Below are 17602 nucleotides of genomic sequence, written 5' to 3' on the forward strand. Positions count from 1 at the left end.
GAACTCCTGACCTTAGGTGATCCTCCCGCCTTGGCCTCCCAAAGTGCTGGGAATACAGGCATGAGCCACCATGACCAGCCTACTTTGTGAATTTTTATTTTCTAATAATTTGTATTCATTCATTCATTTTCCAACCCATTTGTTCCAGTTCAGGGTTGCAGGTGGCCATAGCCTCTTCTGGCAGCGCAGGACACGAGGTGGGAAGTAGCCCTGAACAGGACACAGGGTGCACTCATGTATACCCCCACACTCACTCTCACTGGAACCATTGAGACATGTACCCAGCTTAGACACAACCTAGTTTGCACAGCTTTGGGGTTTGGGAGGAAATCAGAGTACCCAGAGAAAACTCACACAGACATGGGACATGCAGATTCCACAGACAGTGGCCCTGGCCGGGAATTGACATTTTTTCTCATTGGTGTTATAGCAAAATGATGTTGAATGAAATGATGTTTTTCAAGGACCTGCTGTAAACCACATTTTGTTTTTCTGTTCATCTGTTCGTGGATGTTTGGGTTGTTTCCACTTTTGGCTATTGTGAAAGTCCTCTGATTTTAATGACCATATTTGTACTTGATGTGGTGTGAATATTGTAGCCTTACACATATAGCTAAAAACCTTGTGGGAATGCGCTCTCTCTCTAGCATAACGTGTATTGTGTGATCAAGATTACACTTTTGATGGCAGTAGAATTCATTCTTTAAAATTTTTTTTTTTTTGTAGAGATAAGAATCTGGCCATGTTGCCCAGGCTGGTCTTGAACTCTTGGGCTCAAGTGATCCTCCTGTCTTGGCCTCCCAAAATGCTGGGATTATAGGTGTGAGCTACTGCACCCAACCTAGAGTTCATTCTTAAGGCAGCTGAGTCCCATGCTCTTTGCTGAGACTGTAGCTCAGATGTGTGACAGTGTTCTGTACTTTTTTTTTTTAGTGACCCCATCCTTAAGGTCTATTTTATTTTTCAGTGTATGTAATGAGTTTGGAAAAAATAACTTTACCATCCTTGTAGTAGGTACTGTAACACTTGTTTAGCCCCCAAGTTCGTGCTTATCTTAAAGGTCATTCATCCTATTGATTCTGTCTCCTAATCTTTTATGCCATTTTGTTCCTCTCCATTTCCATTGCTTTTGGTCAAGTCTTGTCATTTCCTGCCTAGACTACTGCCATAGACCCTTCTATTCCGTAACTTTTAAGTTGATCCACTTGTCCAGTCTTGCTTTGCTGTCCCCATTGGTTTCTAAAACACAAGTTAGATCATACTGTTCCTCTCTTTGAAGTTCCTCAGTGATATTTACAGAGATTTTATTAAGTAGGACAAGTTGTAGGTGAACAAACCCAAAAGCTCAGAGAGACCAAGATTTCATGACTGGGATGTGCTGGAGCCAGGCATAGCACACAGGCCTCATGCCCTAGAGCCACTGTTTCCTAGTCCATTTCTTGGTTAGTAGAACTACAGCCCTAATTAAACAAGAGGCAGCAGCACTGCAAGGGAACATGCTTTATTTGAGAAGTGCCAGAAGAATGATTGCTGAAATTAGCTCAAACTTGTTCATTTATGCAGGCTGGATTCCTGCTTTATTTTAATCTTAAGCATATGGTACTTTGAATAGTTATACTGAATATTAATATTTGCATAATTAAAGTAGATATTTATGTGAATATACTTTGAGGAGGTGTTGCAGGTTATTTGTTTTGTACCTGTGAGATGAACCTGTAACACATATTCACCAGAGGGACCTCCTGATGTTGCCTTGGCCAGCATCAGACAAGAAAGAATCGTGGAAGCCACACTCAGTATATATGTGGACCACCTCCTGCAGCCATGTGAAGCAGGGTGGGGAGTGGGGTCTTAGACATTTTCCTAATGTTGGAGGAAATTATTTTCTCTACTGCCAAAACCTCCCTCCCTAATTCATCTCTCTGTTTATAGTCTTGTTTAGAATGGTTTCCATGGGGCCGGGCGTGGTGGCTCACACCTGTAATCCCAGCACTTTGGGAGGCCTAGGTGGGCGGATCACGAGGTCAGAAGATCGAGACCATCCTGGTTAACACCGCGAAACTCGTCTCTACTGAAAATACAAAAAATTAGCCGGGCGTGGTGGTGGGTGCCTGTGGTCCCAGCTACTCAGGAGGCTGAGGCAGGAGAATGGCATGAACCCGGGAGGCGGAGCTTGCAGTGAGCGGAGATCACTCCACTTCACTCCAGTCTGGGCGACAGAGCGAGACTCCCTCTCAAACAAAACAAAACAAAACAAAAATAATGGCTTCCATGGAAAACAATGAATATTTGTGCCCAAAGAGTTGAGCAAAATTTTTACATCACTGATACTTATGTGGCATATACCGCATTTCCTATTGATGCCACATGAGTATGTGTGTATGTGTATGTGTGTATATACACACACACACAAATTATAGAGGGAATATAGCATGGTAGTTAAGAGCATAGCTGGACTGCTTGGGGTTAAATTCTCTTAGCGCTGCTTACCAGCTTTGGTACCGCAAGCAAGTCACTTTACCACTCTTGTGTTTCAGTTTCCATGTATAAAATGGAGATATATAAAGTGGGTACTACCTACTCTAGGGTCACTTTGCAGGATTACTAGGCAGGTTAAATAGTTTAATATGTGTAAAGCATATACAACCATTAAGCACATCTTAAGTACTCATTAAGTAGGTTGATTTTAATTTTTATGATTATTTGTGTTGGGGTGGAATTTTCACCCTGAGTATTCTTTCCTTTTCCTTTCTCTTGTAGGTATTTGCTTGGGGTTATAACAACTGTGGCCAAGTGGGATCAGGTTCTACAGCAAATCAACCAACTCCTCGAAAAGTTACAAACTGTTTACATATTAAGAGGGTAGTTGGCATTGCCTGTGGTCAGACTTCATCCATGGCTGTTCTGGACAATGGTGAGGTGAGGTGTCTCCACTCCCGTTTCCCTTTCTACCTCGTTTTTCAATTACATGTGAGTTTCTTCACAAGGTGACTGTATCAGATCGAAGAATGAAGAGTGCTTTGTTTTGGTAGCTCCACTGAAAGTTAACTGATTACTGACTGAGGAGCTAGAGGTTGCTGCTCAGTATGACTTTTCTAAATTCCAAGATTTACCTGAAAGTAAAGATTCTGTCTGTCTAAATTGTATTTTTTGCAAGATCCAAAGAGCCTAATGCCTATAGGTATTTGTTGGTGATATTTAATGTAATAGATTAAAGAATTTAATCCTACCTTTGTCTTCCAATGAAAAAAAATCAACTGTACATTTTAAAATTAGCTGATGAAGTCCTTGTGGAAGTACCTACCTGTATCTTGAATGTTCACAGGAGGAAGCAACTTGCAAAAGCAGATTTTTTGTGGGGTCCTGACTGTTGTTAGCTACTTTTAACAAGTCTCCGTTTAGTTACCCCTACTGTGGTCACTTTTGAGCTGATGGTTATTTCTATGAAATTGATCTCTGGTTGCAACTTCCACCTAAACAGACCATTTACTACCTATACATATTTTAGTGCATGAAAATTATACAAAGATATGACCCTGGACACACATGTTTTGGCATCATGCATTGGTGTGCTAGGGCAGTGGTCCCCAGCCTTTTTGGCACCAGGGACTGGTTTCATGGAAGACAATTTTTCCACGGATGGCGGTGTTGGGGGCACGGTTTTGGGATGAAACTGTTCCACCTCAGGTCATCAAGCATTAGTTAGATTCTCATATGGAGCGCGCAGCCTAGATGCCTTGTTGTGCAGTTTACAGTGGGGTTCATGCTGCTATGAGAATCTAATGCCGCCGTTGATCTGACAGGAGGTGGAGCTCAGGCAGTAATACTCTCTTGCTCACCATTCACCACCTGCTGTGTGGCCCAGTTCCTAACAGGGCACGGACTGGTACCGGTCTGCGGCTCATGGCCTGGGGATTAGGGACCCCTGTGCTAGGGTGCTTTAGAGTTTATGCATAGACCTTAACTTATGTTAACTTATTTTTTTAAAACTCAAGCTCAGTATCATGAAGATGACTTCAGAATTCCTTGGGATGGCCATTGAATATCCTCCATTCCAGTATTCTCTTATTTTTAAAAATAAGTTTAATTTTTAGGTTATTATTATATGGCTGTGTTAACAAAGTAAAGGAAGAGAAGTGAAACAGATAAAATAAAAGGTGAATACCTTTTCCCAATCTTGTCAATAGTTTCATACTTATCTTTTTGGATTTTTCCCTTAAACAGTTATATGTAGGTGAGTATAATTCTCTTGTTTTAAAAAAGTGGGATGATTATACCTACCACGGCTTTTCTCTGCTATTCTTCAGCCTGCTTCCTGCTCCCCTGTGTAGCATCCTTTGTTTAACTGTGTCTATGGTCAGACTATTTATGCGGCTTTCCATCATTATGGCTGCTGAGATTGGCTTCCATGAATGACCCATATCCAGAGCTCTACTGATGAACATACCAGTTTTCTAATTTTTTGCTGTTATAGACAGAGTTGTGGTGATTTTCTGTGTTACTCTCTGTGTGTGTATCTTTGTACACTTATACAAGTATTTCTATAGAATAAATTCCCAAAGAATTTCTGGGTCAAGAAGTATGCCATTTAAAATATTGATAGCCATTGCCAAATTTCTCTCCAGAAAGTTCATGTCTGTTACACTTCTGGCACAGGGTGAAAGTGCCTTTAACCATCTCTCCCCAGGCCCCTAAAGTCCATTCCCCCTTTCCCCTCCATCATGTTACCCTGAAAAGCCCCAGTCTATGTCTGCCACCCTGCATTGCTGTGGGTCTCGATGCCACCACAAATCTTGGGTTTGTAATTTGAGCAAGGCCTTTGTTTGTTCCTGGTCAGTAGTTTTTCCTATGGCTGTTTGGAACCTTTAACACTCCTGTCAAACCTATGCCTAGCTCTGTTACTTTCAGCAGATAGGCCTCCTCTCACTCTGTATCCAAGGGACCGTTGCGTTCTGGGAAGTCCTCTGTTTTTAATCCTCTTTCCTCTTTCCCTCTCTTGATCCTGCTGTCACTCCTTAGTTTAGCGCCTCATCAGAGCTCACCTATTTGCTAACGAGAGAAGAAATGACCTCCTAAAGGTGCTTCCTGCCTCTAGCCTTATACGCTCTATCATCTTTCATACTGTGGCCCTCATTATCTTTCAAAAATGCAAATTAAATTAATATTTCAATGAGAAATTTATAGATGTACTTTCCCTGGTATGTTTTTTGTCACTTTCCCTCTGAGCTCTTGCCTTTCCTTCCTGTCTTTTTTTGTTGTTGTTGTTGCCAGGCTGGAAGGCTGGAATACAGTGGCACGATCTTGGCTCACTGTAACCTCTGCCTCCCAGGTTTAAGCGGTTCTCCTGCCTCAGCCTCCCGAGTAGCTGGGTTTACAGGCACATGCCACCACGCCCAGCTAATTTTTGTATTTTTACTAGAGACGGGGTTTCACCATGTTGGCCAGGATGGTCTCGATCTCCTGACCTTGTGATCTGTCCACCTTGACCTCCCAAAGTGCTGGGATTACAGGCGTGAGCCACTGCACCCGGCCTTCTTCTAGTCTTTCTACTACTACTAGCACAGATGTGTCCAGCCAGGCCCACCTACTTACCTTCTAAACTAGCTTCTAACACAGTCAATGCCTTCTGCTTGGAATGTTTTTGCTCTCCTTCATCCTTCAGCTCTGCTCCAATCTCCACTTTTTGAAAAGTCTTCCTTAATCTTTCTTCCTGGGGCTAAAGCCTTCTTCTTTGCTGTTCTGAAGTGCCTTGATTATATCTATTGTAGCAAATAGATTATATCTATTGCTACTCATCAGCAAAAAATTTGCACATATCTATTTCGCCTGTTAAATTGCGACCAAAAACTAGTACCTTTCAGAGTGTTCTGACATACAGTAGGTGTTTAATAATTGTTAGTGAGGCTCAACTTCCTCATGTATTAAACAGGAAAGAGTGACTTGCTCCGGACTATGTAACTAGTAAGTCATGGAGTAGAAACTGAGCCCAATTCTGTCATCCCCTTCTCCAAAACAGCTTCTGTTTGGAGATCAGTTGCAGGAGCATAGAGTAGAATATAGGTGTTGGAAGTATCTGATTTGTTTAGATGGACTGTTTTTTTGTCTCTTCCTTCTTACCAGCAGTTTAAAAAACTCATTCTCTCCCTTCTGTCCTCTCTAAGGTATATGGCTGGGGTTACAATGGCAACGGTCAGCTGGGCTTGGGAAACAATGGCAACCAGCTGACCCCTGTGAGAGTGGCCGCTTTGCACAGCGTGTGTGTGAACCAGGTACGTGCGGTGCCTTCTCAGTTAGTGGCTTCCTGGCTACCTTCCCTGCTCTAACTTGGAGAAATATTGGAGGTTTACTCTTTAGTCAGTCTTTTCTGGCAATACTCTGTGCCTTCATCTTCCACCTTTAATATTATATCTTCCCTAACTTCCCACGAGGAGAAGCAAGACTATGGTGTTGGTAAAACAGCCTCAACAAGTTAAAAGAAACAATGGAAAAATTCAGTAGCCTAAGGTTTAGGCTTTTCTAATGCTTTTTTAATGTTCCAGCAAATGTCAGTCCATCCCTGATGATGAATGGGCATTCTGCAGAAGCTGGCTGTAGCCTTTAAGTAGATGTTCTCCCTGCCCTTCCTGTTTTCCTGCTAATGGTAACCATTTCAATTTACTTGCAGATTGTCTGCGGCTACGCACATACTCTAGCACTAACAGATGAGGGCTTGCTCTATGCCTGGGGAGCTAACACATATGGGCAGCTGGGAACTGGCAATAAAAATAACCTGCTAAGCCCAGCACACATCATGGTGGAGAAAGAAAGGTAACTTGGCTGTGCCATGTCTTGGGACTGTGTGTGCGATGTGGCCTTGGGGCTGTGTGTGGCAGAGCTGTGGTGTTTGGCTTTGTGATTCTTCTGTTCATTAACATTCTCATTTTGGACGAAAGAGGTAAACTTCCCCTTTCCCCATTCCCCTTTCCCCCTTCCCTTCCCTTTTTGGGTCTCTGTCACCCAGGCTGGAGTGCAGTGGCACGATCTCGGCTCACTGCAACTTCCACCTCCTGGGTTCAAGTGATTCTCTTGCCTCAGCCTCCTGAGTAGCTGGGATTACAGGTGTGTACCACCATGCCCAGCTAATTTTTGTATTTTTTAGTAGAGATAGGGTTTCGCCATATTGGCCAGGCTGCTCTTGAATTCCTGGCCTCAAGTGATCTACCCACCTCGGCCTCCCAAAGTGCTGGGATTATAGGCCTGAGCCCCACTGTGCCTGGCCTATGCAAAAGTGTTTTGAGTAGCAGCCAGAATGAACATGAGGTTGGTATGATTCTTATGTAGCTCTCTGAAATAACCACCTGTGATTGATAGGTGTGAATGCATCTTGGTATAATTACTGCAGTCTTGCTGTTGCCCTTTTAGTATGGAAGACAAGTAGGGTCTATGGCCATGTTGATGTTTACGGTATAATATAAACTTTTACTTTGAGCCAAGTAAAACAACTTTTAAATAAATCTGCTCTTGAAAGGACATTATCTGTTTAAATATTGCTTTGATGTAATATGTGTTACTGGAATAGATGCTTGATGTTGTTCAGCCTAATTGTAAGGTCTTACCTTCTATGTCCTGGAGTGCTGACTTCTGATTAGGGGACCTAACCCAAGAAACATACTACTAAGAAATATAGTAAGTTTGGCTTGTTTTCCTTTGGATTGGAACGTTCAGAGTCCGTGACCCCTCAGCCAATGCTTATCAGCCCAATGAGTGTTCTGAGCTCTGGTAGGAGATAAGAGAAAAAGTTACATTTATAAAGAAATGGGCCAGACACGATGGCACACACCTGTAATCCCAGCACTTTGGGAGGCGTAGGCAGAGGATCACTTGAGCCCAGGAGTTGGTGACCAGCCTTGGCAACATAGCGAGACCCTGTCTCTATAAAAAATACAAAAATTAGTCGGGTGTGGTGGTGCAGCTGTGGTCTGGGAGGCTGAGGTGGGAGGATTGCTTGAGCCTGGGAGGTCAAGGCTGCAGTGAGCCATGGTCATGCCACTGCACTCCAGCCTGGGTGACAGAGTGAGATCCTGTCTCAAAAAAAAAAAAAAAAAAAAAAAAATGGCATTTAAGCCATCACATTTGTTAGGGCATTTTGTCAGTGTCCACTTTCCTCGTTTGCTTGGATTTGCTAGTCTGTTTTCCAAGTTTTCCTCAGCAGTCTGTGTGATCTATCCTAACTCACAGTGAGCTGAGGATGAGAAGTGGCCATTTGGGAAAGGAGAACAGTGCTCTTGCCCTGATCTGTTGCTTTTGTTTGTGTGACTTGGCAGCTAGTGTATCTGGAACCTGGACTGTTGTTTTCTGAGGTATTGCAAGCATGAACTTTTAAATTGCCTTGTGTGGTCTGCTGTGGGCTTCTGTGTTCATGAAGTGACATGCATTTTTCTTAAAACTTTTCAGGGTGGTAGAGATTGCAGCCTGTCACTCTGCCCACACGTCTGCAGCCAAGACGCAGGGTGGGCACGTGTACATGTGGGGCCAGTGCCGGGGTCAGTCCGTGATCCTCCCGCACCTCACCCACTTCTCCTGCACCGATGACGTGTTTGCCTGCTTTGCCACTCCCGCCGTCTCGTGGCGCCTCCTGTCTGTGGGTAAGAAAGTGCAAGGCCACCTCCACCCAGGAAGAATGGTACTACCAAGTGACCAGTTTTCCCATGTCTTTGCTGGTTTTGGGATCTCTTAGAATGTTTTATTCTCTATTAGCTTTCATAGCTTCCCTCAAATTAGATATGCATAATCAAATGTATTCATATATTATAAAGTATTACTGTGAACTTTAAATTTTCTCTCATAAGTGCTTTTATTTCAATTGATATCAAATTTGCATAACATGCAATTAACCATTGTGAAGGGTACAGTTTAGTTGCATTTAGACATTCATAATGTTGTACATCCACCTTTTTTTTTTTTGGAGGCAGAGTCTCGTTCTGTTGCCCAGGCTGGAGTGCAGTGGCGCAGTCTCAGATCACTGCAACCTCCACCTCCCGAGTTCAAGTGATTCTTCTGCCTCAGCCTCCCAAGTAGCTAAGACTACAGGCACCTGCCACCACACCCAGCTAAATTTTGTATTTTTAGTAGGGGTGGGGTTTCACCATGTTAGCCAGATTGTTCTCAAACTCCTGACCTCAGGTGATCTACCTGCCACTGCACCTGGCCTGCATCCACCTTTTATGTCAAATTCTAAAATGTTTTCATCACCCCAAAAGAAAGCCCTTATATGTTAATTTGTCACACTCCATTCCCTCTTCCCCCCAGCCCCTAGCAGCCACTAGTTTGCTTTTCGTTTCTATGGGTTTACCGACTCTGGATAGTTCATATGAGTGGAAGCATACAATGTGTGACCCATGTGTCTGGCTTCTTTTACTTAATGTTTTTGAGGCCCATTGATGTTGTAATATGTCTCCATATTTCATTCCCTTTTATGACTGAATAATATTCCATTATATATATACACACCATATTTTGTTTGTCATTTAACTGTTGATGGACATGTGGGTTGTTCCCACCTTTGACTCTCATGGGTAGTGCTGTTATGAATGTTCATGTGTAAGTATTTAGGTAACCTGTTCTTAAGCACTTCTGTTATACTAGATTTGTTACAGAACTTGATATAATACCAATCAAAAATGAACTTTCTTTTTTTTCTTTTTTTTTTTTGAGACAGAGTCTCACTCTGTTGCCCAGGCTGGAGTGCAATGGCGCGATCTCGGCTTACTATAACCTCTGCATCCCAGGTTCAAGCAGTTCTCCTGTCTCAGCCTCCTGAGTAGCTGGGATTACAGGAGTGTGCCACCATGCCCGGCTAATTTGTTTATATTTTTGGTAGAGACAGGGTTTCACCATGTTAATCAGGCTGGTCTGGAACTCCTGACCTTGTGATCCGCCCACCTCAACCTCCCAAAGTGCTGGGATTACAGGCATAAGCCACCATGCCCGGTCCAAAAATGAACTTTCAAAAAAGTGAAGAACCGGCTGGGTGTGGTGGCTCACACCTGTGATCTCAGCACTTTGGGAGGCCAAGGCGGGTGGATTGCTTGAGCCCAGGAGTTTTAGACCAGCCTGGGCAACATGGTGAAACCCCATCTCTGCAAAAAATAACCAGGAGTAGTGGTGTGTGCCTGTAGTGCCAGCTACTCAGGAGACTGAGGTGGAGAATTGCTTGAGCCTGGGAGGTCAAGGCTGCAGTGAGCTGTGATCGTACCACTGTACTCCAGCCTAGGTGACAGAGCAAGACCCTGTCTCAATAAAAAAAGCGAACAACTTCTGATTTTTAAGGTGACACATTAACCCCACCTTCTTTCTATCTTTGTCTTTCAACTGATTTCAAATTCTTTTGTTTCAGAAGGGCATCAAAACAGAGGTATTATAAAGGGTAGTAGATCTTGGAGTGATCTTTGGTTACATAATCTGTACCTTTACTGCATATGGTCTTCTTTAAGAGTCCACTATTGACTGAAAAAGCTAGGATGTCTTAAAGCTGAGTAGCCATTTACAAGATGACTTTAATCTTTTTCTTTTATTTCTTGTTTGTTTTTGCCTTTTGGCTAGCATATTTCTTTTAAGTTGTTCTTTTATTTATAAGCAGAGGGAATAAGTGGGTCATGATGCTCTGTGCTTGAAAATTAATGTAGTTCTTGGCAGTTAAGGTGTTTGGGTTGCTCAGCAATTGATACTGAAGGTTAGTTTTCTAAAACATGTCGTGCTTAGGTGTGTCAGACAGGTGGAGTTGTCCCATCATTAGATGGCCAGTCATGGGCATGGGGCCAAAAGGATGCTTAGGAAGAGTTAAGCTTGCCTTAAAGTGAAATCAGTCGAACACTCCCTTTCACTTCATTTTGCCATGTTCTTTAGGGATAATAGAGTTGTTTTTTTTTTTTTTTTTGCAGTGAGGATTGTGATTGGAAAATAATTGGTTCGCTGAATGGGACTATTTGGCTAGAATCGCACGTGTATAGCACACCCAGCTAAAGCACTTCTGTACACATCTTCAGATTTATATGTACTACTTAACCTGGACTTGTTATAAAAGGCTTACCCCAGTTCTTATGTCTTACAATGGCATAGGCATTGTTTTCAGAACAAATGTCCTAACAATTTAAATGTTAAGTTTGGGAAAAATATGGTCACTGAATATATCCTCCTAGATCGGGGGTCCCCAAACCCCGGGCCGTATGCCTGTACTGGTCCGTGGCCTGTTATTAACTGGGTTGCACAGCAGGACATTAGTGGCAGTGAGCAAAGCTGCAGCTGTATTTACAGCTGCTCCCCATCACTCACATTACCGCCTGAGCTCCACCTCCCATCAGATCAGCAGCAGCATTAGATTCTCACAGAAGCGTGAGCCCTTTTGTGAACTGCACATGCAAGGGATACAGGTTGCGAGCTCCTTATGAGAATCTAATGCCTAGATGATCTGTCACTGTCTCCCATCACCCCCAGATGGGGCTGTTCAGTTGTAGGAAAACAAGCTCAGGACTCCCACTGATTCTGCATTATGGTGAGTTGTATAATTATTTCATTACATATTACAGTGTAACAATAATAAAAATTAAGTGCACAATAAACATAATGTGCTTGAATCATCCTGAAACTATCCCCCTCCCCGCCCTGGTCCGTGGAAAAATTGTCTTCCACAAAACTGGTCCCTGGTACCAAAAAGGTTGGGGACCACTGTCCTAGATAACTTCTTTCCCTTCCACCCACTAAAAGTCAAAAGTGTTTTTCCCTCTCACTTTGTGATCTCAGCTGAGTGTTAGAAAGAAAGTCACATGGTGAATTCACCCCTCTGAGGAGGATTTCTTCTCTGAAAGGACATACTATACTTATTGCCAGGAACAAAGAGGAGAAAAGGTCATTTCAGCCTAAGACTGGATGCAGAAGTTGAAGCACTGATGAGAAGTGTGTTTTTTTTGGATGGGTAGGGTAGCAATCTAGACTCCTTGACTCTTGGCCCATCTTAGTCATTTGTATTCTTTTGCCCACCAGTGATCTAGGTTACAAGGTCAGGGAGAGCCTGACTTTTGAGAGGTTTTCCACCTTTCCTCCATAGCCAGGAGAGCTCTGCTTTGCATGGGGGTGGAGGGAGGGCTGTCAGTTAAGGTCAGGGCGTAGGTGAAAGGTAATTCCTTGGGAGATTCTGATGATAAAGCTTGCAGATAAGCTCATTTGTTAAGTTTCAGCCTAGGTTTTAGCTGTTGTCCCTCCTCCAGGAGTTGCTCTGGTAACAACAGGCTACCAAGGGACACAGGTTCATCCAGCCTTGGAAGCTGAGGTCTTTGATTAAGACACTGATTTTTAACTCAGCTGTGGGCAGTTGAAAGCTGCTTCGTGTATCCATAGCAGCTTGATTCGATGCCTCGTGAGGATCTCTGGAATTTAAAAAAGTTTCCCCATTAGCCTTTTTCTACTTCTTTTCTTTCATATAAAACACAAGAAAGCATTGCAGGAATTTGTACAAGTGCCTTTACTTCTCCTTGGAATAATACAGTTCTACTTACATATAACCATAACAGCAATTCTTATCAGGTAAGGTGATCGTGTGTTTTGATAAAACTGTTCCCTTCGTGTAAGCATTGTTTCTAAGTGAATTTGCTCTGTGTTCAGATAGTGAGTAAGGATTATGCATATAGTGATTTTTAGGGTTAACAGAGATGTTTAGATTCCAGGTACTTAGGAAAGAGTTTCTCTGCTTGAGAACGTGACTGCTTAGCATTACCATTTAAGTGGTAAGTTTGTTTCTTGCACCTCCTTGAGTTGGATATGCTGACCCCTTGAAACTACCCCAAAGCAGAAAAAAGATATTCTTAGTGTTTTAGTCAAGGAAAACTGATAAATTCTTAGTCTTAGAAGAGAACCACTCGTTTTGAGAGGGGTTTATCATATTATCATGAAGTACCTATCATTTTTTTCTTTAAAAAATATATATTTCTAATGTATAACTAAGCATATAAGATGGTATTTGGCCTTTCTAAATACTATCTTTTGGTGGTTTTCTTTGGTAATTTATAGATGCAGGATACTTTTTTTTTTTTTTTTTGAGACAGAGTCTCACTCTGTTGCCAGACTAGAGTACAGTGGTGCGATCTTGGCTCACTGCAACCTCTGCCTCCTGGGTTCAAGCAATTCTCCTGCCTCAGCCTCCCGAGTAGCTGGGACTACAAGCAAGCGCCACCACGCCCAGCTAATTTTTGTACTTTTAGTAGAGATGGGGTTTCACCATGTTGGCCAGAATGGTCTCGATCTCTTGACCTCGTGATCTGCCTGCCTTGGCCTCCCAAAGTGCTGGGATTACAGGCGTTAGCCACCACACCCGTCTGGATACTTCCTTTAATACCGTAGAATTGATTTGTCAAATAAGGTATGAACTCTTGAAAAAAAAAAACAAGTGGAATTATCCACCACAGTCATGATGATCTTTTTGAAGTCTTTCAAATCTTCAATCTGTTCCTTGAACTTTCCGTATTAATATATGTTTGTTGCCTTCAGAGCATGAAGACTTTTTAACAGTTGCAGAGTCATTGAAGAAAGAATTTGATAGTCCAGAAACTGCTGATCTGAAGTTTCGAATTGATGGAAAATATATTCATGTCCATAAAGCTGTTTTGAAAATCAGGTATTTTGCATGAGCTCAGAGACATCAATAACTTTACTTTATTTTGCCATTTCTATTTAATTGTTATTCCACGAAATGGGTACTGATAAAAATTAGCCTTGGTAGTAGAGAGAAATGTCACTACTTAATATTTTCGCAGATAGCTTCAGTCCATTTCATGTCAAAGAGTTTTTTGTGTACACTCATGGAGCGTTTTAGAAAAAGTGTACTGTAGGAGTTTAAGTATTTGTCTGTATATTTGTTTGTTTGTTTGAGACGTAGTTTCACTCTTGTTGCTCAGGCTCGAGTGTAATGGCGTGATCTCAGCTCACCGCAACCTCCACCTCCCGGGTTTAAGTGATTCTCCTGCCTCAGCCTCCTGAGTAGCTGGGTTTACAGGCATGTGGCACCACACCCGGCTAATTTTGTATTTATAGTAGAGACGGGGTTTCTCCATGTTAGTCAGGCTGGTCTCGAACTCCCGATCTCAGGTGATCTGCTCGCCTCAACCTCCCAAAGTGCTGGCATTACAGATGTGAGTCACTGCACCCAGCTTACATTGTTTTTTAAATTAAGAATCTTGTGAATACTCATTTCCATCAGGAAATTGGTTTACGTGGTTAAAATACGAAAGGTTGTTATTGAAAAGTGTATATGCCTTCTTTTAATTAAAGATTAAGCAGAAAACTCTCATAGTCAGGAATGCTTTGCTTCTGTTTCTAAGGGACATCCAGTTACCAATTAAAGAAAGTTCTAGGCTGGGCGTGGTGTCTCATGCCTGTAATCCTAGGACTTTGGGAGGCCAAAGAGGGAGTATCACTTGATCCCAGGAGTCTGAGACCAGCCTAGGCAATATAGTGAGACACTGTCTGTACAAAAAATAGAAAAAATTAGCCAGGTGTGGTGGTGCGTTCCTGTAGTTCCAGCTACTCCGGAGGCTTAGGTGGAAGGATTGAGCCCAGTAGATCATGGCTGTGGTGAGCTGTGATCATCCTGGGTGACAGAGCTAGATGTTATCTCAAAACTGAAAAAAAAAGTTTTTTTAGATATAGTTCCTTGTATAAATGTGAGGGAACTATGCATTTATTAGTAACTGTTTGCCACAAAGGTTGCCATTGCAGAAAAAGGCACATAAGATAAGACCATTAAAGTGGCCATTTACAAGTCTTTTTGGAAATTTAGTTAAAAACCTATTGGCAAAGAAATACATTTGAAAGGAACAGAAGGCTGGGCACGGTGGCTCAAGCCTGTGATCCCAGCACTTTGGGAGGCCGAGACGGGCGGATCACAAGGTCAGGAGATCGAGACCATCCTGGCTAACACGGTGAAACCCCGTCTCTACTAAAACATACAAAAAATTAGCCAGGCGAGGTGGCGGGCGCCTGTAGTCCCAGCTACTCGGGAGGCTGAGGCAGGAGAATGGCGTGAACCTGGGGGACAGAGCTTGCAGTGAGCTGAGATCCAGCCACTGCACTTCAGCCTGGACGACAAAACGAGACTCCATCTCAAAAAAAAAAAAAAAAAGAAAGGAACAGAAAAGCCCTATGTCATTCCTTACCTAAGGGAGTAAATATCTGAACCACAGTATGAATTGAAAAGATGAACTGGAACTGTTTCTGTCTGTGCACCTGTGGTCAGCCAGCCTATTCTTTTCATGTACAGTTTTCTGACCATGAAATCCATGATTGTTTCTTAGACAACTATTTCTTTTTTACTTCTGAGGTAGAGTAATTTTTTATGTAAGTGAAGCTTTTTTTTAGTATTCTGAATGGATTTTTTTTTTTTTTTGAGACAGTCTCATTCTGTCACCCAGGCTAGAGTGCAGTGGTGCGATACCAGCTCACTGCAACCTCCACCTCCTATGTTCAAGCGATCTTCCAGCCTCAGCCTCCCAAGTAGCTGGGATTACAATCATGCACTACCACGCCTGGCTAATTTTTGTATTTTTAGTAGAGACGAAGTTTCACCGTGTTGTCCAGACTGGTCTTGAACTCCTGACCTCAGGTGATTGAATCTGACCTGCCTTGGCCTCCCAAAGTGCTGGAATTACAGGCTTGAGCCACTGCACCTTGCCTCTGAGTGGATTTTGAAAATACTTTTTCTCTTTGTGCCATATCTCACTTTAAAAGAATTTAAAATATGATTTTAGAAAGATACAACTATGTTATATGTAAGAAATCCAATATTTAGAAATCAGTTTCTCATGCAGGTGGCTTTGTACATGTAAATACAGTGTAGGAGCTGCTCAGGTTTTCTTGAACTAATCTGACTATCCTAGTGAATGTGTTTTATTTATTTATTTATTTATTTATTTATTTATTTATTGAGACGGAGTCTCGCTCTGTCACCCAGGCTGGAGTGCAGTGGCCGGATCTCAGCTTACTGCAAGCTCCGCCTCCTGGGTTTACGCCATTCTCCTGCCTCAGCCTCCCGAGTAGCTGGGACTACAGGCACCCGCCACCTCGCCTGGCTAATTTTTTTTTTATTTTTTAGTAGAGACGGGGTTTCACCAGGTCAGCCAGGATGGTCTCGATCTCCTGACCTCCTGATCCGCCCGTCTCGGCCTCCCAAAGTGCTGGGATTACAGGCTTGAGCCACCACGCCCGGCCGTGAATGTGTTTTATAAATAAGCTTGTAGCAGGCCTGGGAAGAGAGGAAGGGGAGCAGGCAATCCAAAAAAACAAAATAGGAGTGATGGCTGTTTTGACGATGAGTCAGAAAAGAAGAAAAATTGTCAGATAATGAGGCAATAATCAGCTTGATGTAATCCAGTTAACATATAAAACAGTTTTAAGAATATACTTACTACATAAAACAAAAAACAAATGAATCATTTTAATGTTAATATATAGTCAAAAGTTTTGAACTCTTGTTTGTGAATTTCTTTCACTTTATTGTTTAAAATGCATTTCTGTACATCATTTTAAAAATAACAAAGGAGCAAAAAAATCTTGGGGCCCGTCAAATGGAAACAGTAGTGGAAGTGCTGGGTGCTTCCAGGCTCTGTGCGTACCTATTAGTATTTAATAGGAGATATGAAAAATGAAAGTGAGAGTATGTAAAAGGCAGGTACAAAAACCACTTGCATGTGGAATGTTTTTTGGGTGCTAACTAAAGGTCTCTGAGCCTGGTGTGTGCAGGCCCAGATATAGTAGTTAAGAATACTTTATTTATTTATTTTTTTTGAGACGTAGTTTTTTGCCCTTGTTGCCAGGCTGGAGTGTAGTGGGGTGATCTCGGCTCCACCACAACCTCCACCTCCTGGGTTCAAGCGATTTTCCTGCCTCAGCCTCTCGAGTAGCTGGGATGATAGGCATGCACTACCACACCCGGCTAATTTTGTATTTTTAGTAGAGACATGGTTTCTTCATGTTGGTCAGACTGGTCTCGAACTCCCGACCTCAGGTGATCCACCTGCTTGGCCTCCCAAAGTACTGGGATTACAGGTGTGAGCTACCACGCCTGGCCCAAGGATACTTCTAATCTGTTTATCTGATTTTGTCAATTTAATTAGGTAATTTCTTCTTCTTTTTTTAAAATTGCTGCTGAACAAATAAAACTTTTGCTTTTCTGTTTTAGGTGTGAGCATTTTCGATCCATGTTCCAGTCATATTGGAATGAAGACATGAAGGAAGTGATAGAAATCGATCAGTTTTCCTACCCAGTGTATCGTGCCTTTCTCCAGTACCTCTACACAGACACAGTGGACCTGCCGCCGGAAGATGCTATAGGTACCATGGCAGCATTGGGATGGACAAGCCACATGGTCGAGAATATATCCCCTCATGTTCTTAGTCCTGAAATGTAAAAAGCTTCAGGTGTATTGACTTTAATTTGGTGCTTAAAAAGGATTTGAAGTAGATGTCTTTAAAAATAGTATTATGTGGTTATTATGGTTAATAGTTTTGGACTTAGTTTATGACCATAGGCTTTTTTGTTCTAATGTCACTGAAGGACTTTTTTTTCTTTTTTCTTTTT

At 42.4% G+C, this 17602-nt stretch overlaps 1 protein-coding gene across 4 annotated transcripts in view; it reads left to right on the top strand.

The window, feature by feature from the left end:
• RCBTB1 (RCC1 and BTB domain containing protein 1) overlaps positions 1-17602 on the top strand; it is a 54469-nt gene that overhangs the window by 25956 nt on the left and 10911 nt on the right. For all 4 annotated transcript variants that reach the window (XM_017873760.1, XM_017873759.1, XM_017873761.1 and 1 more), the window contains 6 exons: positions 2761-2919; positions 6162-6269; positions 6665-6807; positions 8434-8624; positions 13519-13645; positions 17204-17355. In XM_017873760.1, the coding sequence (XP_017729249.1) occupies positions 2761-2919; positions 6162-6269; positions 6665-6807; positions 8434-8624; positions 13519-13645; positions 17204-17355 (880 nt within the window). The remainder of the gene's footprint in view (positions 1-2760; positions 2920-6161; positions 6270-6664; positions 6808-8433; positions 8625-13518; positions 13646-17203; positions 17356-17602) is intronic.

Source organism: Rhinopithecus bieti, unplaced genomic scaffold (assembly GCF_001698545.2).
Source record: "Rhinopithecus bieti isolate Rb0 unplaced genomic scaffold, ASM169854v2 scaffold_7398, whole genome shotgun sequence".
Classification (NCBI taxonomy): Eukaryota; Metazoa; Chordata; class Mammalia; order Primates; family Cercopithecidae; genus Rhinopithecus; species Rhinopithecus bieti.